Source organism: Acinonyx jubatus, chromosome B4 (assembly GCF_027475565.1).
Source record: "Acinonyx jubatus isolate Ajub_Pintada_27869175 chromosome B4, VMU_Ajub_asm_v1.0, whole genome shotgun sequence".
Lineage (NCBI taxonomy): Eukaryota > Metazoa > Chordata > Mammalia > Carnivora > Felidae > Acinonyx > Acinonyx jubatus.
The window spans coordinates 35,868,514-35,892,996 of NC_069387.1; the positions used below are offsets into that span (position 1 = coordinate 35,868,514).

At 35.1% G+C, this 24,483-nt stretch overlaps 1 protein-coding gene across 13 annotated transcripts in view; it reads right to left on the bottom strand.

Moving 5' to 3' along the window:
- Positions 1 to 24,483, bottom strand: part of ERC1 (ELKS/RAB6-interacting/CAST family member 1) — a 505,760-nt gene that overhangs the window by 243,022 nt on the left and 238,255 nt on the right. For 9 of the 13 annotated variants that reach the window (XM_053225651.1, XM_053225649.1, XM_053225648.1 and 6 more), the window contains one exon: positions 19,343 to 19,474. The exons of the other annotated variants lie outside the window; for them this stretch is intronic. In XM_053225651.1, coding sequence (XP_053081626.1) covers positions 19,343 to 19,474 — 132 coding nt within the window. The remainder of the gene's footprint in view (positions 1 to 19,342; positions 19,475 to 24,483) is intronic. 13 annotated transcript variants of the gene reach the window in all.

The window sequence follows — 24,483 nt, forward strand, 5'->3', positions numbered from 1 at the left end:
GCCTGGCACAGAGTAGATAATAACTATCTGGTGAATCAGTGAATGAATGAAGACAAATGAATTTGTGACTTTTAGTACCTTAGTAGGAAGATGTAGAAGGAATAACAACAGTTGAAGAATATGTTAAGGCAAGAAAGTACTGAACAGATAGGGAAAATGGTGCAGTATAGACGACTGAAAGCTTATTCTTTGGGCAATGTCTAATGAACTATAGGATGAAAGGCACAGTAAAATTAACTCTACTAGGTTTTTTCAAGAGGGTGGACACTGGTTCCATTGGACCAGAATTTCAAAATAAAGCAGATGATACCAAAGTAAGAATTATGAATTATTTTCTTTTAGTCCTCATTTAAATGCATAGGACTAGGGTACCTGGGTAGCTCAGCTGGATAAACATCCAACTTCAACTCAGCTCATGATATCACAGTTCATGAGGTTGAGCCCCACATCAGGCTCTCTGCTGTCACCACAGAGCCCACTTTGGATCCTCTGTCCCCTCTACTCTCTGCCCCTCCCCCGCACATATGTGTGTGTGCTCTCTCTCAAAATAAACATTAAAAAAATAAATGCATAGGACTTATATGATAGCACATGATTATAATTTTCTGTTTACTGAAAATAAGATATTATAAGTGATACCTGAAGTAACCTAATGGTAACAGATACCACTGAATTTAGCAATATATTCAAGTTAGGAATTGTAAGGTATTACTGCCATCTTTTACTCCTGACTTTATGAAGAACCCAAATATGAGCAGGAGTCACATATATAGCACTGAAAAAGAAACCATATTTCTACAATTCATCTTAGGAGTCATTAGATTTCTTGACTTTTCAAATAATGGTGCATTTCTCTAATAAGTCACCATGTCAAAGGTTTTTGAGGGCGAATAAAATCAGCAAATGACACTTTAAATAATTAATGTGCTCCACGGGTGAGGAATTTACAAAATGTTTTTACCATCCCTCAAAATATGGTTCACATTCCCATAGGACACTTAACAATGCTGGGTATTTCTATAAAAGCCTTATGGTTTATAAGAATCCACAGAGTTAAGACTGACTTTTAGAGGAGGCAAGTGCACATTGATTGACTACATTTCTTCATTGCCAACTGCCTTTAAGTTTCCAGTAATACTGTGCTATGGTAATAAATCTTCAGCTGAAGATAGTATTTTTTTTTTATTGAGGTATAATTGACATACAATATCCTTTTAGTTTCAGCTGTACATCATGGTGACTCAATTATTTTTACACATTATGAAATGATCTGCACAATATGTCTAGTTACCATCTGTCACCATACAAATATAAAGTTATCACAGTATTATTGATTATATTCCATATGCTGTATATTACATCTCCATGACTAATTTATTTTATAATTGGAAGTTTGTACCTCTTAATTCCCTTCACCTATTTCACCCACTCCCCTCAAGTCTTCCCTACTCTAATAACCAATAGTTTGTTCTCTGTATCTATGAGTCTGTTTGTTTTGTTTTGATCACCTGTTTTGTTTTTTATATATAAGTGAATCCATATAGTATTTGCCTTTCTGTGACTTATTTCACATAGCATAATACATTCTATGTCCACCCATGTTTTGCATATGGCAAGATCTCGTTTTTAAAAATTTAAAAAGAGACACAACAATGTGAAAGAAATGCTTTTTTTCCCCTAAGCTATCTCAATTTCTCTTTCTTCTTTATCAACTCAGAAAGCTTAGGAAGATAAATCCTATAATAAGCCCTCATCATTCCTAAGGGGAGCTTTAAAAATCAGACATCAATAAAATGTGGGTGCACATTTTCAAAGCAAAGCAAATGTCCCCCTGCTGCTATGAATCTCATAATTTGTGTCACTGAGGTTGGAAAGCGGCTTTAAGAAGGGCTAATGTTTATCTTAGGGCCAATTCCAGTTAGGTGATTTTTTGGTAACAAAGCATCAAGACGAAAAACTAAAAATCTGAATTAAACTCCAAACTATTTTTTAAAGAAAACTGTTACTTGATTAATATCTCCTATAATTCGCTTATTTCAGCAACAAAGAGTTCATACCAGAATCAAGTAAAACAAAAATAATTGCCTGGGTTGACACAGACTCCATGACTCTACTCCTAGAAGAAAAAAGGACAGAAATAATCTAAATAACATCACATTTTCTTTCTCCAGCAGCAGTAACAAAGATGTGGCAGCCATCATTTTACACTCTTCTGCATCTGGGTCTGAGACCTCCTTATATCTCATTAGAATTCGACAAATGAGTATATCAGGGAAATACAAATAGAGATGGGATGACAAGACTTTCCCTCGAACTTCGGACTCTAGTAAATTCTCTTCTGAAAAAAGTTTGGGTTTTTTTTCTGAATTATTAGGAAGTCAAGACAACAGGATAAAGTACATGGTAGGAGGGCTGTACAAGCTGTCCAGTTTTTAAAAACAAATTTCCTTTGTAGTTGAAATCATTTGGTCATTTCACACGGAAAAAACATTAACTTCATTTCATCACAGAAAACAGCAATCCCCTCAATAGCATAAAGTCATCAACAAAGAACAGAGCATTTAGGGCTTGAGCCCTTTTTCTAAGATCAAATGAGTAATTTGAATAAAATAGCTTCATACTCTTTCCTTAAGTTTTCAACAATGAGAGTTTACTGGCATTTTAACTGAAAATTTTAACCCTTCTCATTTGCATTGCAAGAAAAACAAAGTCAAACAGCTATCTAGACATAAATGGAGTGTTATTTCATCAATTACAGATATATTTAATGGAGAAAACATTATTTCAATATAACCCCTGGAAAATGGTTACCAAAAAAAATGGCAGATTAAATGAGAGCTATTTGACCTTACCAAAAATTTACTACTAGAGAACAAAAGTAAAAGGGTGGGATTTAAGGTATGGAAACCCAAGGATACCAAGAGAGATCTCGTAAGTATCACATAAGTGTGTATGTACACACACATGATTATTTCGGTCATAATAATAATGCTCAACATTTGTATACTGCTTTTATAGGCTACCAAAGCAAAATTATTGTGGGGATAAGAATTTACTTCACTCTACTACAGAGGCTTAAAAAGATTATGAGCCTTACCCTAAATCACAGCCAGTAAACAGAAGAACTAGAACCCATATCACTTGACTTCTGGTTCAGTGCACTTTATACTAGCCTTTATTACCTCTTATTCATTCATTTAAAAAGGTAGAAATAAGAGGAAAGGACAAGTGAATGCCAAAATAGAGCCCAGGACATGCCACACACAAAAACTATCTGTTGTGTAGGATAAATCCTGCTGTGCATATTTCTCTAGGAAAATATGTTTTATTGAAAACATCCAGAAAGGTGCAGCCAAGGAGAACATAAACTGCATATAAAAATCAGTGGGACGCCATCTGGCTTTCATGACTTCACCTTCAGCGATATCTTGGATGACTGCCTCTATCGTCAATAACTTGGTTTATCAAACTTCTCAGTAGGAGATAACAGAATAAGGGCCAAACACCCCAAGAACTCATTACAAGCAAACTAAATATCATCTGTTACAGATCTGCCACATAGATTCCAAAAGGGCTTCCCAGTGCAGTAGTGGTTATGCAGTTTAGTCAGAAAGTACAAAAATATGTCTATTTTGAAAACCAGTATCTATAGACTCTGGCACTCATCTTTGTGGTTCAATTTTGGGGTGTGCCAAAGTTTTATTTCTTTTCCACTTCAGTTAATTTTTCATTTGATTATAACTTCTGGAAACACAGATGTGGTCCTTTTGTTGAAGGAAAAGGAAAAACTCAAGCCAAAATTTAGAAACATAGGTATTTCTTGAAGTTCTGGGATAATATAATCATGTACTATTTTATCAAATAATTTTCAAGAGTAAAAACTTGTAATAAAAAAGGCAAACACAAAAGCATTACTTTAAAAACTACTGTTACAAACCACTCATGTGTAAAAAGATTTTTTTGGTCATGTGGTTATTTCCTGGGAGCTTCAGTCTCCCTTCAGAATTTCTTGTTGTCTACTGACCCCATCTGGCAAAATTATAGAGGAAGTTATAGTGACTAAAGCTACTGCCAAGCCAACCCTTTTATTTTATCTAAGGAGACATTTTAAGAGAAAAAAAGAAAACAGAAGATCAGGTAAAATAATCTAAGGATTCTTAGCTTGATCCCTCTATAATACATAGGATGATAGGGAAAAACATGTAATATTAAAAAGGTCATGCCACTGAGTTTTAATGATTTTAAATTATTACAGGCTAAGCTCTACTCCCACTTAATACCATATATAGAATCTCCATATTTTTACTGCTCTGTTATTTATCTGTCTTCTTTTTCAAGTGTACTACATATGACTCCAACAAATGAACATCTTTCAGGGCTATCAGTATTCCAAATGACAGAATTCGTGTGCTGCCTTTTCACTGTTATTCTTCAAGATGCTTTTTAGTATTCTGATCTTTTATTGGAAAAGTTTTATTAAAACTCTGAGATCTTCTCTTTGTTTAATACAATGATAAGGTAATTACTTCAAAATCATATCTAACAAAACTGGATGAAAAACATTTTAAACAACACAAGGTAGTTTAAAACTTCAAGTACGGAGTTACTAAAAGGGGAGAAATGTCTGTTTAACCTATGCAAATTGGTCTTGAGACTACAGGTTTTCATTGTCTGCCATTCTTACTATCAATATTCAGAATATGATCCTACCAAAGGGGATAAAAAGGAGAAACTGAAGGAGAGTTTTAAAAACACACTGAGAGCTCCATTTTATTCACCATCTGACTTATCCCACATTTGTGAAAGTGGCTACAACATTAATACGAAGTTTCAATTCTTCTTTTGAACATTCCTCCTCTGAGACATTTGAGTTTTTAGACCTACTGTTATTTGAACATATTTGGGTAATTTCCATTAATAAGTGGATTGAAATGCAGAATAACACTGGGTTGCCATTGCTACAGACTATATCATTCCCCTAACTTAAAGCCGATTTCATACATCTTTCTAAGATCAAAAGAAGGAGAAGTCTAAACATGGAGATTTCTGCTATGGCAGGGTATAGCCATTTAACTTCTTCTTTCAACAAGCCAGAGATGGCAGAATTCTCTTTGAAGTGGCAGCCCTGTTGGCCTTTGAAGTCCCTTGTCAATTGCAGAATGGCTCTGGTGGGGTTTGTTTTGTAGCCAGCTGTCACCATGAAGGCAGACATGACGTATTTCCAGCAGTCTCACTTCAGGGTCTGTCAAGTGACTGATTTCATAACCAGTCACCATAACAAAGGAGATTCAAACTCATTGACATTAGAGCAAGAGTCTACAATGAAACTTACTAAGTTCCCCTTGACAGAGCTTGATTTAAATACTGAAATGATTACACAAAGCCAATGAGAAAATGATTGTCAATTTAACTGTCACCATCTAAGATTCTTAGAATATTAATGTACTTTCCATAAGTTTATCAATGAAGTGGTTCATTAATAATATCTTGTTTTAAATGAAGCATCTTTGAACAACAGTACCTTCAATCTGCACTGACTAAAAACAACGACTTCTGCAGAAATCAGTAACCTGTTTTAAAAGCAGTTTATACTGCTAATTTACAACTGGATTTACTTCTAAGACTGAATGATTCTATGTAGTTCTGAGAAACATGTTTGTATTTATAATACTTTTAGACTGTTCAGCGACTTACCTCAAAAATCCCCAGCACTACCAACATAGAAAACAGTTTAAGACATAAAAGGATAAACAGTGGGAAAAAAATGGTAGGTTAAGAAACTTCTATCAACCATAAATGCAGCCCATTAGAGTACTACATATAAGGAAACAATCTTAAATTACAAAACCATCTTTAAGGCAGGAGAGATGAGACAAATCTTGAAAAATCTAATGCCAAGTTCACCAATGATAATCAGAAGTATTAGTTCCACTGGAAGGAAATAAAACAAGATCAAAAACATTTTCATCCTAATTTAATCACAGTTTATATCTGTTCTGTAGAATGTTTTGATTTTTCTTCTTTGAGGGAGAGAGAGAGAGAGAGAGAGAGAGCACGTGCAAGCAGGGTAAGGGGCAGAGGGAGAGAAAGAGAGAATCTTAAACAGGCTTCATGCCCAGGGTGTAACCCGACACGAGGCTTGATCTCACAGCTGTGAGATTATGACCTGAGCTAAAACCAAGAATCAGACACTCAACTGACTGAGACACCCAGGTGCCCCAGACTGTTTTGAATTTTTACATGTTTTTATGACATGTAAAAACCGCTATTTCATAGTTGAAGACTACATAATACAGAATACCACTTTTAGGTAGCTCCTACTATCTGAAAGATCAGCCACAATAGGACAGAGTACTGCACATTCATCCCATGAGACATAATAAGTCCTCTTATTTCCCACTGAAGGACAGGTCATGGATAATGAGGATTTCTATATTTTATTTTTTCCATTCTGGCTACCATGCTTTAAAATCACGCTTTAAAAATAACCTTTCAAATAATATCTATTCTAGTTCTTTAAATCTACAATTGTGAAATCTTTTGAGTTCTTCTGGTCAGATGACAAAGTGCTTCATCAAATCCTGTAGATAAGAGTTGAAAGAAAGAATAAAAACAATTCAAAATATTTTTGTAATAATTCAACATATTTTTGTAATAATTCAAAATATTTTTTGTTAGCTAATGTAAAACTCATAAAACTGCAATTAAACTTTACATTGTTTAGTAAATAAAGCGACACTTCTATTACCAGAAGTGTAAACATTCAGGATGTCAGAATAAAATTTCACTCATTCACTCATTAATTAATTCATTCACTCAACAAGTCTTCCCTGAATGCCACTATGTATCAGACATAATGGTAGGTATTCAGGATACAATAGTAAACAAGACACAATCCCTGCCCTCAAGGAGCTTTCATTCTAATAGAGAAGATGGAAATAGTCTCTTAAAGTGACAGACAGTAAATAAGTAATAATAACACAGTGTTGCCAAACAAACAGTACAGGGTACTGCTGAAAAACACGGGAGAGACATGTAACTCACACTCAGGAGATAAGAGAAGGTTTTATGGAAGGAGAAGTAGGATTTATCCAGGTAAGAGAATGAAATAAAGATGAAGACACTGCTTCATCCACAGGTGACACGTAGTTCAATAAATGCAAACTATTCTTCGTTCTTCTGCAAAAGGACTCAATGAGCACTGATGTTCTTTTTCTCTCCAGGAAACATTAATATATCTAAGAATTTCGTTAAGTGATTAAATACTAGTATTTATCATGATGACCAGCAGTTAATAGGTAAGCAATAAATGTCAATATATCAAGCCTTGTAATTATACTAAGAGTAAAATTCTATGTACTTTCACTGTGTCACGTTTTCTAGTAATAATAGAGAGCAAAGAGGTACCTCCTCAATTTACGTGTATTTGAGAGTGACTGGTTTATAGTTTTTAGCTCATAGCACACTTCTAAGCTAAAGCCATGTATCCAACTCCCTACTGGACTTCATGGGAAACAGGGCACAGGTATCTCAAATTTAACATACACATAGTTGAATCCCTACACTAAACTCCTCCTCCTCCAGCTTTCCCCATAGTTCAATAAACACCACCACCATCAACTTAACTTTCATGGCAGACAACACGGGCATCAGCCCTGCCACCTCCTTCTCCTTCATCGTCCACATACAAAACATCAGCAAATCTTACTGCATCTACCTCCAAATAAATCTCTCCATTTTCACTGCCAACACTCTACTATGTTCCTGGATTATGCAGTATCTTCCTAACAGGTATTCCCCCTTCTACCCTTATTTATTTTTTCCCTATCCATTTTTCATATAGTTACCCGAATAATCTTTTCAAACTATAAAATGGATTTTCATCATTCTTCTGCTTAAAATGATTTAAAGGTTAACCATTATGATTAAGATAAAACCTGAAATCACTGATGTGACCATCCTACATAATCTGGTTTCTGCCTACCTCTGCAGTTTCATGTCATAGGATCTGTTCTCTTACTCCTTCATTTCCTCACTCACTCATCTACCTACCCACTCAGCCACCAACTCACTTCTACTCAATTATTCTTCACTAACTGGTGGTTCTCTTTTTGCTCTATAGCATGACTATACCATGCTCTTACCATTATTAAGGTGTCCACACAAGTGGTTTCCACTGAAGTAAATTTCTTGACATTTTGAATCTAATTCCTATTGACTTTTCATGTGTCAATTTAAATACCAGTGTCTTAGAGATGCCTTCCCTGACCATTTATTCTAAATAAGTTCCCCTTGTTATACTTTTTATAATACTATACTTTTATTTGGCTATATCACAATCTCAAAGAGTAAGTTTATGCCTGTGATCATGTGATTAATCTCCATAACATATAAACACCAGGGGGAAAGGGACCATATTTTTTTGGTTCATTAATGTATTTTCAGTTTCTAACACATAGTAAACTCTCAATTAGCATTAATAGAATGTATAACAGAGTAATGGACTAAATGGTATCTTGGAGGCCATTAAACTATTCATGCTGGGATGGCATATTCTCTCTATGGACAAACACCTCTTTCTCACTTCTATAACCTTTCTACTCCTTTTTCCTATACTAATTCCATCACACATGCTATAAATTGAAGTGTCTAGTATTATACGAACACGGGGTAATACACACACATGCACACACACACACAATTATGGTATCACTTTGAAAGTGACCTAGTCCTTTACTAGTCTAAAGGATTATTTCACCATTATTTCTTAAAGGAATAATTACTTTTGACAACCAGGTTTGTAGACTACAGATGTTTTCCCAAAAATGAAAATTAAAAAAGGATCAACTACATCAGTGCTTGTCCTTCTACATTATCAGTACTACAAAACTCTGTCAGGCTCAGGAGGAAAAATTAAATGGTAGTTTCTAAGTACACATGTATATATGGAAGTACCTATCCATCCAGCACACTATGGAGTTCAGCCATCCAATACAGTAGCCACTAGCTATATGTGGCCATTTAAATTTAATTGAAATTAAATAAATGTAAAAATTTGGTTCTTGGGGCTCCCGGGTGGCTCTATTGTTTGAGTGTTCAACTTTGGCTCAGGTCATGATCTCATGGTTTGTGAGTTCAAGCCCCGTATCAGGCTCACTGCTATCAGTGCAGAGCCAGCTTAGGATCCTCTGTCCCCCTCTCTCTCTGCCCCTCCCCTGCTCATGCTCCCTCTCTGTCAAAAATAAATGTTAAAACAAATTTGGTTCTTCAGGGGCTCTAGCCACATTGTAAGTATTCAACAGAAACGTGTGGCTAGGAGTTGCCATACTGAACAGGAGAGATATAAAACATTTCCACTTGCTCAAAGTTCTACTGGATAGTGCTGGTATAAAGACTACCAGAGACTTTGGTAACAAATAAGCACCTATGAATAAAAATGTATATTCCTAGAATTCACTTAATATCAAAAGAAAAAAAGTAACTTCTGTTTGGAATTCAAATCTTTTTAATAGGGAATGGTATTTAGATACCACATCTGAGCACCAGAGAGGGTACACTGCAACTGAAATAATCAACTTTTTTAGGTACTTTCAGTACACAGGAAATGTGTGTGCATATGCATCTAAGTGTTTAAGAGAAAAAAGACATGAATATTAAACAGATATTTCCAATTCAAGATTATGAGGATCAAACACAATTTTCTTTAATCTTAAATTTTCTGTATCTTCTTACTTCTAGGAATAAGCTCCAAGCATAATGTTCTCAAATCCACATTTTGTTTTAAATCGTGCTAATGAGAGTGTTATTTTTCTTTCCCTCCCTACGTTCCTTCCTAAAGGAAACCATAGAGTAATAAATGACTTTGTAAAACTGAAAGATAGCATTAGGATTCAATTTCACAGTACATATTTGTAGCCGTTAACTAAAATCACTAAAATTATTTTTACGAGGAGAGCCTAAAAGAAAATTGGAAAATAAAGGACAGACTAAGATCCTGAATTAACCTAAGACAGACTCTCAGAGGATGGATAACCCAGTGACAAGAACGATATCTTGTTGACTGACTTACTAGTTGGCTATGGCATTCCCAGGTGATACAGATATTACACATTTTAGGCTGAGCAATGGATTAAAACTTGCGACTTAACGTCACAAGGATTAAAACTTGATGTATGGAAATGGGAACTTTTAATAAAAAGCATGTTATCACCAGTACTGAATCGACCAGGTGGGTCTGTAGATACTAAATTTCTCTGGGGCCTTAAGCCTTCCTTTAGAGCTATCAAGAGTCATGGTAGTAACAACAGAAGCTTCAGTCATAGCTAATGTTCACTGGGTGCTTACTATATGCCGACTTTAAATGCTTTATACATACCACCTCTCTTTAGTGTGGCAGATATATTTAGTATCTTTGACAGCTCAGGGAACCAACACAAATAACTTGCCTGGGGGCACTTGGGTGGCACAGTCGGTCGAGCGTCCAACTTTGGCTCAGGTTATGATCTCACAGTTGGTGAGTTCAAGCCCCATATCGGGCTCTCTGCTGTCAGCACAGAGCCTGCTTTAGATCCTCTGCTCCCCTCTCTCTCTGCCCCTTCTCTACTCTCTCAAAAGTAAATAAACATTAAAAAAAAAAAAAGTAACTTGCCTACAATTACCATTTTTAAGTGATGGAAGCATAATTCCAACCAAGAATTCTAACCCAGAACCCACTTTCTTAGCTATGTAGTACAACTTCTCTAAAGTTCTGGAGTAGCTTTATACTACAGAACCAGAGTGTACAATCTATGTACCTAACCTATCACTTCTGCCTTTCTCAGACTTGCTTCTCCTAACACTCACCATGACGAATTTCAACTTCACAGAATAAGAGTGTTTTGTCACATGAGATGAAAAAGCCTGAGGGAAAAACTGGTTTGAGGCAAGGAATCAAGAATTCTGGATTTGGATGGTTTCAGGTTGAGAAGTCAATGAATTATATGAAAAAAGGTATGAAGTAGACATGTATACAACTGTCTACTTCATTAGTTTGGGCCTCAAAAGAGAAAAGTGGGCTGATCATAAATCTGATATGGTAACAATTTTATTACTTACACTAATGTAGCTATCATTTCTTTAGCATAATTTCTTGGTTTTTATCCTCAAACAAGTTTTTCCTTCAGGCTTTCTCCTCTCAGAAAATGGAACTACATCTGCCCAGCTGTCTAGCCAGAAATCAGAGAATCATCTTTATTCTCTCCTTCATCCTTATCCACACATGCAATTTTATTTAGCTCTATTAGTCTTTTATTTAGCTCTATTTCCAAAAGACATTCTAAATCCATCCACTTTTCTCCATCCCCACTGCCACTATGTAACTTACTCACCTATTACCTAATTTACAACTTCTTGCCTAAACCAGAAGCCTACATGATTTTGCTTGTACACCCACTAAATGTTTATATTAACTATGCTTTTAACCTGGTATCTATTTTTTTAACATAAGTTTAAAGAGTTGCAAAGAATGTGATTTCTTAGGAATTTTTTTTAATGTGTATTTATTTTTGAGAGAGAGAGAGAGAGAAAGAGCATGCTCATGTGTCATGCAAGCGGGAGGGGCAGAGAGAGGGAGAAAGAGAATCCCAAGCAGGCTTCTCACTGTCAGTGCAGAGTCCCACAAGGGACTCGAACCCACGAACTGTAAGATCATGACCTGAGCCAAAATCAAGAGTTGGACGCTTAACCAACTGAGCCTCCCAGTTGCCCTGCTTTCTTAGGTATTTAAATTTTATTTTTAAAAAATGAAGCATCACTCTTTTTCAAGAAAGTATCCAATTAAATGTAAATATTATGGAGACTTGATATCTTTTATCTATTTAAAAACTAACTGTAAAGACAAACTGTTCTTAATTAATTAAAAGTTTTTATGTTCCTTTTTCCTCTTTGACCTTATGTTTCTGTTCCATTTCTTCCTAAAATTTTATACTGACATAATTTATTTTATGCTAGACTGTTTGTATAGATCCTGTCTCGTACTTCTGCACCAAAGATATATATATAAATTTAAATTTCTTACTTATAAAATCTCCTGTGGTCATAACTCTATTAGTAAATTATTTCAAATTGAGTTATCATAACTACTATAACATAGAATCAATAGAAACTAACACATATTTTATATTTTGAAAAAATATTAAACATAAAAAGTAAAATTTTATTAAAAATGTAACTTATCACTAAACATTTATCTTAATGAAAGTAATGAAACTTTTATTAGATATTCCTTGATAAATATTTCTTATTGGAAAAAAGACCTAGGATTCAGTACCAATTCTATTGTATGTTTCATTTCCATAGGTGTAAGCACTAAGAAACCTTTATATAAATAAGTAAATAGGAATGGAAGGAGCTTTTTGTTATAGCAATATCTCAAAATTTTGCACTCCTTCAGAATTATATGCCCCAAATCACATATTAGCCCATCATTAAAAATTATTTATAATTATCAGCTGGCAACTTAATTAGGTTATCCTTCAATTTTATTGGAAACAAAGAATTATAAACAATCTGAGGGTTTTTTTTTTATGTTTATTTAATTTTGAGAGAGAGAGAGAGGCAGAGCATGAGCAGGGGAGGGGCAAAGAAAGAGGGAGACACAGAACCCAAAGCAGGCTCCAGACTCTGAGCTGTCAGCACAGAGCCCGACGTGGGGCTCAAACTCATGAATGGTGAGATCATGACCTGAGCTGAAGCTGGACACTTAACCGGCTGAGCCACCTAGGCGCCCCCTGACTTTTCTGATCCATCTTCTTAACACTAATATTTGGAATTATCCATTTGTTACTGTTCCAGAGGGTTTTTTCCTCCTAGAGGAATATAAAATACTAAGATTCAGGAGAGGTGTGTCAATTGTAAAGTGAGGGATGCACACTGAAAAGAGAAGTGAAAAAAGAGAATCTACACATCTTAGATCAATTTGAAGGAACAGTATGTTTAGAAGCTGAAGACCTGTGCCCGTGCTCCTTTTTGGAAAATGTTCATGCATCTCCAAGTCTATGTGCACCTCAGTTTGAAGACCTCTGGCCCAGGCTACTCTAACAACTCATCTGATCTTCTTACATCCACTCAGCCTTATTGAATCCATTTTCCAACCAGCAGTCAGATGACCTTTTAAAAACACAAATCAGTGGCACCTGGGTTGCTCAGCTGGTTAAGTGTCCGACTCTTGATTTTGGCTCAGATCACGATCTCACAGTTCATAGGTTCAAGACTCACATCGGGCTGTGCACTGACATTGTGGAGCCTGCTTGGGATTCTCTCTTTCCCTCTCTGCCCCTCTCCCACTCACATGAGCACTCTCTCTCTCAATAAATAAACTTTAAAAATTTCTTTTAAAAAACCCCACAAATCAAAGAATGCCATGCACTGATCAAACCTGTTTAACTGCTTCCACCATTCTAAAAAAAATAACCCTGACTTCTGGCCACCCCTTACATAAGACCCTGCACACCTTACACTGCTCCCACCCCCTAGTCATACCAGTTGTCCTCACACATGTCTAGTTCTTTTCACCTTCCTGCTGTCGCAACACTGATTTCTCCCCACTATTCACATGGCAGGCTTCTCACCCTTTAAGACACAGATTAGGGTGTCTGGGTGGCACCCCAGGTTAAGTATCTGATTTCAGTTCAGGTCACGATCTCACAGCTCATAAGTTCAAGTCCTACATTAGGGTAAACCCGCCCTTCTCTTTCTCTCTCTCTCTCTCTCTGTCCCTTGCTTACTTGCTCCCTCTCCCCCTCCCCTTCTCAAAAAAAAAAAAAAAAAAAAAAAAGACCCAGGTTAAATGTTACTTTCTGAGAGAATGCTCCCTGAGCATTCAATCAAAAATATGTGCTAACCTCTCCAAATTCACCAAATTATTGCCTATTACAGAAAACCTGTTCCTATTCTTTACAGACCTTCTGACAAATTGTAATTTAAAAAAAAAATTTTTTTTTTTTGGTTTAGGATCTGTATCTCTCTGCAGACTATAAGCTCTCTTAGGGGAGAGACCACATATTCATCACAATATTTCACCCCAGACTACCACAGCACCACTGGATACTCAATAAAGATCTGTTGATCTGCTGAATGAATGAATGAATGAATGAGCAAGCAAACCCATGAAAAAATATTATCTGCTTAAATTCCTTCAATAGTTCTCCACTGCCTTGAACATAAAATGAAATGCTGGAGTAGAACATGAGACTAAATTTGCTTAAGCATGATCAGATTGCAGGCACCTCCCTATCCCTCCCACAGTTCTCCCTCCCATAGATCATGCCATACATATTTATCCTAAATTATAGCTACTAACCACTATTTAAAGTTTCCTGGATGCTTCCAGTTTTCACATATGCTGATCCCTCTGCATGGAATATGGTGAATATCCTTCCACATCTTTTTTGCTTAGTTCTTTCTTTTTAAGACTCAGCTCATGCATTGGCCATCTCCTCCAGGAAGCCTTCTATAGATCTCTCCAATCTGGATTGTATGCCTGTCCCTCCTCTTCTTATTCAGATCACTACCACGGCACTTACCAAACTGAACCATAATTATAGGTTCATTCTTCAGTCTTTCCAAACAAACTATGAACTTCTTGAGACAGAGGCTATTTTTACTACCTTTTTATTTCCAGTGCTTACTGTAGAGTCTGGAAAACTACAAGGTATTCAATAAAAGTTTGTAGAAAGGGCAGCATAAGTAAAAGGGTCATTATTTTATTTTCTGAGCATTACTGCCACTTAATTTAAAAAATGAGAAATATAACTTACTATAAATATTCAGACCAGTACAAGACTATGTTTATGTGACCAAAGAATAAACTGTCAACTCTGGGAATAGCTAAAAGTTAATAAGGCAATGGAAAAGTTTGAAGAGTACAATGATAGTCTGATTAGCATACATCACCTTCTGTAGGCTACCCAGTTACTAGTGATGCTTCAGTAGTGGCAACTGTTCTGTTTGAAAAAGTATTTGGGTATCATGGTGATAAATGCTGTGTAACTGATTGGATAGATTTGCAACCAATAGGGAATTTAATATATCTTTAAGAATAAAAAAAGAGATGGGACACTTGACAGTTGCCAGTTGCAGACTGGGCCCCATTCACTCATGTGCCTTGCTCCACTTCCTCCACAACTGTGTCTGACAAACCAGACATGACTGAGGATAAGAAATTTGATTAAGTCAAAATTGAAGAAGTTAGAAACACAAGAAAAAATCCACTGCCTTCAAAAGAAACAATGGAACAGGAGAAGCAAGCGAATCATAATGAAGCAAGCATTTGTCACCAATATGCACTGTACATTCCATAAGCACTGCCTTCTTATTTTACTTTTTTTTTTTTTTTTTTTTTTTTTTTTTAGCTATTTAACTTTGCAAAATGCAAAGAAACTGGATCAAGTTTAAATGACTATACTGCCCATTTTCACAATAAAGAATCAAGAACTTCTGACAGGGAAGGCCAAAAGCCTGTCTTTCCCACCTGCCTGTCTACCTGGAAGGAAAGGAAAAGAACCTGCATGTTGAAGGAAGAAGGTGGATAGTACAACTGTGAGATCCAGAGTAAAAACCAAGCTGGCCCAAGGTAGGCTGTAAAATGCAGTTTAATCAAGAGTGCCATTTTTTGTTGTTCAAATGCTTTTAATTACTGGAATGCATAATACTGGGAAAAAATTTTTAAGATGTAATCCTAAAAAATGCTCATTAATCTATAAGTACCTGCATACAAATCACAGGTATAACCTTATGATCTTCTGGGTCAAAAATTTAAACTTAACATACAAGCCAAATAATATCAAAATGGCAATTTAAAAAATGAATACCCCTATTAAAAATGAGATTTTAAAACAAAAGTCAGAACTCATGTAAATGTTAGTTATATTGAGAGGATATATCTTTATCCCTCAAAACATTAAAAAATGCACTTTAGGAACATATAAATCCAGCCTACTGAGCCACAAGAAAATGTCTTACTACGTTAGAGGGGTTTTTTAAATCCTTGATTAGCAATGTAGTTGTAAAAGACTTCTTCAAAAAATAATCTTAGTGAAGATATTTAAAGTGTTCTTTTCAAGTTAAAAAAAAAAAGCATTTCAAAAATTTAACCTTACAGCAGCACTGCTGAACTAAAGAAATTGCTCCCTACCTCCTCACAATTATGAGACTTAAGACAGCCAAAATTACTCTATTCTCATTTTAGGAAAATGGATTCTCATATTCAACAAAACACAAAACCTGCTAAAACTTGAGCAGAGAGAAGTTTCAGAAAAAGAAAATCCATGTGGAAAAGCACAAAGCAAAAGTAAAAGGAGCCCTTGGGTTTCCCTCCATGGGATTATATTCACTTTCACTTCTCCATTTGCGTTGGTTATAGGACATCTTCCTTCACTGGATCATTATATTTTTATATTTATATTTTATATTTTTATATCATTTATATTTTATATTTTTATATCATTATGTATCTTTATATTTGGGGGCATAGGCTCAATATGGAACAGCATGTATTGGGAATAAAGAAACTGTAACGGGATCCTGTAAGAAGAAATGTTTTCCCTTGACCCTTTTTTGCCTCTCAAACTTTAAAAGGCTCTGTATTTTATTTTAGTAAGAGAGACTGTTCCCAAACAATTTTACTCTGCACTTTAAGAAATCAAGAAATGCAGATATTCTCCTTCTATTAGAGGGTGTTATTTCTTCTCAGAGGCTAAATTTAAGAGACAGAAATGTCCCTAGCCAAAAAAAAAAAAAAAAAAAAAAAGCTTTACCCATTTGTTTCAAATGAATATTTCTAGATTACCCTGGTGTATACAATTAATACATATAAGTAAAATTAACAGCAGAGCTGAAAGACAGAAAAAGATAAAAATAAAAGAACAGACGATGACAGCAGGAGGGGACAATGGATTAAGATTATATAGCCTCAGAAATACAAACATAAAAGAGGCTTCTTCATACTTTAAACCACTGAGAGCTCAAATGACTGGTCTCATGCAATATTTTACTCAATAGCTTCAGATAGGCAATCAGTAGCAGCATGGTAGAAAAGAAGAAAAAGATAAACAGGGAGGAGAGAAAGAAAAAAGCATGCAATTAAAAGCAAATTATATATAGCCACTTTGGAAGACAGTTTCACAGTTTCTCACAAAGTTAAATAAAATCTCACCATACAATCCAGCAATTCCCAGGTGTTTACCTAATTGAGTTGATAATTTATGTCCATAAAAAAACCTACAAACAATGTTTATAGAAGCTTTATTCATAATTGCCAAACACTGGAAGTAAATCTAGATGTTCTTCAGTAGGTAAAGGAATAAACAAATTGTAGCATGTCAATACAATGGAATATTATTCAGAAGTAAAACAAAATGAGCTATCAGGCCACAAAAAGACACAGAAGAACCTTAAATGCAGAGGCTAAATGAAAGAAGCCAGTGTGAAAAGGCTACAAACTGTGTTTCCAACTATATCGACATTTTGGAAGAGGAAAAACTAGAGAGACAGGAAAAAGACCAAGGATTACGGAGGTGGAGGAAGGATGAATAAGTGGAGCACAGGGGACATTTAAGGCAGTGAAACTATTCTGAATGATACTGTAATGGGGAATACATGATATTATACATTTGGCAAAACCCAGAGACGTGAACAAGATGAAGAGTGATCCAAAATGTAAGCTATGGACTAGTTAATAATGTATCAACACTGGCTCATCAATTTTAATAAATCTGTCACACCAATGTTAACACTAGGGAAAAGAGGTGGAGGAAGGAATATATGGGAATTCCATGAACTTTCTGCTCAACTTTTTTGTGAACTAAAAAAAGAAACTGATCTAAAATAAGTCTATTATAAATAAACAATACATAAACACATAAATTTATAAATAAATCTACCCCCCAAAAAGCAAATTATAACTAGGTTCACACAATAATACGTTTTAAAAACACATACCAGTTTACATGTCATAATGACAGGATGTATTATTAATTGTCAACATTTCTATGATTCCCAATATGTAAGACTTGTCATTATATAATGATTCCTAAACAGAAAAAAATCTTCACAGAAAGAAAACAATGGGGTCATTTTGAAAATAAAGGTAAGAATGTACAAAAGGTAAAATCAATAAAAGAAAACACCTCTTCACCCTGGAACAATGACTGTCACCATCCCTTCTCTGAAGCTCTCCACTACCCAAGCTCTACTTAACTGTACATGAAGAAATATTCAAATTACAAGTGGACAAGGCATTTATGTAGGAGCAAGGCACTGAAAGACATGAAAAGTTCAATCTCTGCTAATAAATATCAGTTTGTCTTTCTACACTTAACATTAAAGAAAACATATCCTCATACTAACAGTTAAGAAAGGACCTCCTTAAGGCACACACTACACCATGCCTGCTTTCAGAATGCACCTTCTTCCTTGTTATGCAACAGTATACCTTAACTCACAAGACCACTGGTGGTCTCATCATGGGGTTCCCAAAAAATTCAGGTTACTCTCTCAACGAACTCTTTTTACCATATTTCTCCAACAAAGAAATGGAAAGGAAACAATAACTAAAAAAATTAAATGTCACGATCTCTGTGTAAGGAAGATTCAAAATCTCTATTCATATTCTCAAAATGGAAACTGATATTAGAGACTTCACTTGTTAAAACCATTTTTCCATTCACATTGCCCATCTTTAGTTATTCCTCCTAACAAAAAAGTTAAAAGCCACTGCACAGGGATCTAAAAGATGTAGAAAAATATATAAAGCAAACACCACACACAGCAACAGTAGAACTCTTTAATAAGTCACCTCAGGGTTGAGACATATTGATTGGTTAGTCTCAAGTGTCATGATATCTATGTCTTTCATACTTGCTATTCACCTTTACTTGTTATAACTTTAACTGCTCTCTTGAACAAGGCAGGGTATAAATAAACTATCTATTTAAAATTAACATTTTAACTCAGATCTATTTGTGTTTTCCCATTCAATTTAAAAGCAGGATTGTGACCAGTCTTGCAACACACAGACAAGCTCCATTTCATCTCAACAGATACATGAGCATATACTACATAAATATATGTGAAATAAGTCCCAAATTATGAATGCAGAGATTTTTAACATCGTAAGTCAATTAACATGAGCCAAGTCTTATGCAAACATAAGAATTCCAAGTCTTATTTAGGTCCAAATACTTGTACCTGATGAAGTGCTTCTGAAACCCTATAAACATATGCAGAGTTTGCCTAAACTATACTGGTTGGGTTTTACCTTTTGTTTAACCAGCAGCATTGCCAGTAACTGTATAAAATTGCAGACCTGTTTTTCAGCACTGGTCCTGGCTGACTCCTCTTGTGCTAGCACCATTTCTCGCTCTGCAGTTATCTGTACACTTTCTCTTAGTGCTTCTTCCAGCTCTTCAATCCTGTCATCCTTCTTACGGAGACTGTCCTGGAAAACGATGGAAGACCAGGTGAAGTAGACTAATTAGTTAACCCAAGAGAGCCTATTTATCAAGAAAGGTTATTTGCTTATTAAATATTCTTCCCTTTAGAAATAAATCCAAGCCAGAAAGATATCTTCACAGAGGAAAGAACAAGGGAAGAAAAGAAGTCTAATAGGAGGTTGAAGAAGAATATTATTAAGAGCAAAGCATCAAGTTAGTTAAGCAAGAGAAACTTGTGATGGATTTGTTCTCTGTAACACAGAGAATAAAACCGTGTTAAGCAGCACACACAGCAAGGGCTTGATTACTTAAAAACACAAAGCTGTTTCTGAACTACTCTCTAAACTGGGCTTTAAGCCAGCTTTGATGAAGCCTAAGTAGTAAGACACAATACGAAAACATTCTCTCTCCCTGAAAAGTTCAGCCTAGATGAAAAAGTTAGATAAACAGCATGATTTTTCAGATTATATTCTTCATATAGACACTCATTAGCAAACTAATTTAGAAAAAAAGAAATGAAAGTGATGTTTCCTAATGATTTCAAGACAGCAAAGTTTTCTCTTAATTTCATATGAGAAAACTAAAAATGATAACTGGATATAAGTGATCTGGCTAAGGATGAGTAATTTCATTAGCCAACCAATTCTCACTAGCATTGATATTCTAAATAAGCTGAAAAATTAACTCTTGGGAAGGTAAATATGGATTTCTATCAGAAAGACAAAATCCTATAGGACTTTAAGAACATGTAATAAAGGAAAGATCTTAAAATAAGAAGGATAAATGAAGCAAAGGCCAAGCAATATTAAGAATTAGATTCATCAGATTATAAGCATTTCCTCGTTAAATTCTTCTAGAACCAAAAGATTAAAAATAAAGTGCTGCCTTTTATTAATACAATTAAGTTAAAAACACAAGAACAAGAGTTACTAAAACATTCTCCAACTTTCAGAATACTTGCCATCAGTAAAAGATATGAAAGGATTTTGTCTTTTTTTGTGCAACTCTCACTTAATTAGATTGTAGTTCACTTTTATAAGTGCAAGGCACAGAAAGTCCTTCCTAACAACTTTGTCTTCAAAAATCTAGAATTTGAAATCTGTCAAAGGTTAGTCAGATTTTTCTTCCAGCACTAAAAGAATAGCATCTTTAAAAAAAAGAATATTCACATTTCAGTAATGCATGCCATGTTCCCCCCCCCCTTTTTTTTAAGTGTTCATTCTTCTAGTAGAAAATGTTATAAAATACCCTGATTTGGTCCTGTAAGTAAGGTTCTGCCTTGTACAGGACAGTTTAGCTCTATCAAAAAATGCTTTCTTGAAATCTTAATGCTTCCAGGTGGCTTGCCATGAGTAGCAGAGTGCAGCTTCTAAAACCGTTGAAGCTTCAGCTGAAGGTTCCTAAAACAACGCCAGGGGAAATGAAATGATGCCAGTAAAAACAAAGGCCAAGGTAGTTTCAATTCAAAGAAAATGAAATGTAACAGAAGGATTATGTAGAAAGAGACAGATCAGTGAGTTCAGTCCTCTCAAAATGTCTAATGAATAACTTTATTTGTAGTAACATGGGATTTTGAATTACAAATTGTAAGCAAAAAGAATCACTAATGTTTCCCATTACCAACTGGTTGTGAATAACTCAGAATTATGTTTTTGTCCGGTCAGTTATTTTCTTCGCTCTTAAGCTGTCTTTTGAAGATCTCCTGAGAGGCTTCTGTTATTCTAATCTAAATTATCCCAAAGAACTTCCCAGAACCTATTTCAAACAAACAGGCTTATCTGCATTTCTGCATGGACTGCAGCTTTGCAGTTTTATCAGTAAAATTTTTTTAGAGAGAGTTTACTTAATAATTTATCATAATGCAGATAATCAGTACAGGTTTTCATACTGAAAGTTTCATCAAAACCAGTAAGAAAATCAGTCTACCATATGAGCTCAGTGCACCAGGCCATTTATTTAAGCAAAGTTTTCCAGAGGGGGCACCTGGGTGGCTCTGTCGGTTAAGCATCTGACTCTTGGTTTCGGCTCAGGTCATGATCTCAAGATTTGTGAGTTAAAGCCACACATTGCGCTCTGTGCTGACAGTGTGGAGCATGCTTGAGATTCCCTCTCTCTGTCTCTCTCTCAAAATAAACTTAAGAAAAAAAAATTTTTTTTCTAAAAGTTTTCTGGACTTTGTGGTAAACAAAGCCTTGCTCAAAATCTGTGTCCATAATAAGGACAAAGAACAAAAGCCAAGAAACACCATAAATAAAAAGAAGAAAACTATTAAATGATATTCATGAAATACAAAAAATTACATAACTTATACTATCTAAGATCAATGTAAAACTAAGTATGGAACCATTTGCTCTAAGGAAGCTGTAATAAACCAGGGTAGTAACAGAAGAATGAAGACACCAAATACCCTCATCACCTTCAAAACCAACACCAATAAAGTCCATAACTACTTAATCTGTCTAGTGAGTAAAATTTGGCTCCAGCTTTATTTTCAGAATCTTAATAGATGTTTGATAAGGTAAACAAGGAAGTTTCCTTTGTACTGAATTACACACCTTGAAACTGTTTCATTTAATAAAATATTAATGAGTTTTTAATAAATTAATAAAATATTAATAAATTTTCATTTAATAAAATAAAATGAATCTGTTTCATTTAATAAAGTATCTAAATGCCAAAAATGAATAGAATCTTTCAGTTCTACAAATACTGGCACACTGGCACACCTAAACACACTGACAGATCATATTTATAATTATCTGTTCTTGTTGTTACACTTTCGGTGACATTTTCTACACTTAGACCATAATATGGGTATTCTCTCCCTTTTTTTTTAAGTTTAGAATACTAGAGAAAAGATTTTTAAAAGTTTGGAAAGACCAAAAATGATCACCCACAAAGAATAAAAAGTTGGAAGGTACTGGAATGTTTTATTGGAAACACATTAGGGAACTAGAAGACCACTGAAGTAATACCTTCAAAACTCTGAAGGAAAGATGCTTTCCGATCTAAAATTCTATATCCGAACTATCATTCAAATGTAAGGGAAGAATTTACTTCACACCACAAACTCTCTCAGAAAGTTAGTAGGAATGTGCTCCAACAAACTTAAGAAGTAAACATACAAAGAGGAAGACATGGGATCCAGAAAAAAAGGAGTCTACCACAAATGAGTGGTGAAGGGAACCTAGAGGTAATGACAAGCTTAGAGAATAACTACAATTTGGAGGAGAGGATAGATACTCACGGAACGGTGTTTCCAAGAAAAAACGGTGGATGAAGAGATTACCAGGTTAATAAATAAGGGCTGATGTATTCTACAATAGTACCAATAATGAAAGGAATGTTAGAGTAGGAGAAAGGAATTTGGGAATAAACTGGTGATATGTATACAAATACATAATAAAACAAATTTAAAAACCGAAAGCTGTTGTTATCAACAGGAAAAACTAAAGGTAAACTAAAGGAAATGTAATCATAATATACTACGTGCTTGAGACATAATAAGGTAAAACTTAAACTACGAGATGGAAGGAGGGAAGTGTGTGTGGTAACTTGCATTAAAAGGCTAATTCCTTATCATTCACGGTAAGAAGTCAGTAGGTAACTAATGTCCAAATAAGGAAAATAAGAAAACAACAATATAAGAATGTTATTTGGAAAGGGAGAAGTAAACAGAAGAAACAACCAAAATGATGAAAGTACTTGTCTCAGGGGAGCAGGAATCCAGGTTAGACAAGAATGAGGTTGAGGGCTATCACAATTAATTGTCAGCCATGTAGCATTATTTCACTTTGTAAATGATATAAATAGGTATTGTTCAGAAAAAAAAAACAATATCAAATTTAAAAATATGTTAAAAGAGAAGCACATAATGCAAATAAATTAGTAAAAATACAAGAATTTCTGGCAATAGTTATAAATGTGGTAACTATTTCAGGTACGGATACTCTAAACATATGGGTTAACTATACACTATAGAAAGAGAACAGTCTGGGCAAATATACTGCAAGATGGTGCTAATGGTGAAAAAACATACGAATTTTAAGGCACTCTTCCTCGTTTTTTTATTCAAAAGTTGAATTTTTTCATGCCAATAATTTGTATAGCATGTCAAAATTATCAGAAATTCTTTTCCGGGGCGCCTGGGTTGCTCAGGTCATGATCCTGCAGTTCATGAGTTCGAGCCCCGTGTCAGGCTCTGACAGCTCAGAGCCTGAAGCCTGTTTCAGATTCTGTATCTCCCTCTCTCTTTGCCCCTCCCCTGTTCATACCCTATCTCTCTCTCTTTCTCTCAAAAATAAAATAAATTAATTAAGAAATATTTTTAAAGAAATTCTTTTCCAGTCATTAGGTAATGATGGTATATTTTAATAAGAACATTTTTGAGATAAAAGTTTAAACATCCCAACAGCATATGTGTAAGACACAGCACCAAGCCCTAATTCAAATAGCACTAACTATTCTGACAACAGAGAAAAACAAACTATGGATTTAAAGGAAGAAGAATTCAGCATATGGCATATCACTTTAATACCTAAGATATAAAGTGCCTAGTATTAGCTGTTTATTGTAATATAATAAGTTGCCTCAAAACATAGCTGCTTAAAACAACAGTGAACATTTTTTTAATCTCACACAGCTTCTGTGGGTCCGGAACTCAAAAACAGCTTAGCCAAACAGTTCTGGTTTCTCATGGGGTTACAGTCAATACGTCAGTCAGGATTCAGTCCTCTGCTTCCATTTACATGGTTGGCAAGTTGGTGATAGCTATTGGCAAGGGGTCTCTGTTCCTCTCCACAGGGCTGCCTGAGTGTCATTACGATATGGCGCCTAGCTTTCCTCATAGCAAGTGATCCAAGAGAACAAGGCAGACGCATCAACGTCTTTTATGATCTAGCTTCAGAAGTCACATACTATCACTTCTGACATTTTCTACTGTTCACACAGACTAATCCTGACACAATGTAGGAGAGGTTACACAAAGGCTCAAACACCAGGAGGTGACAATGAT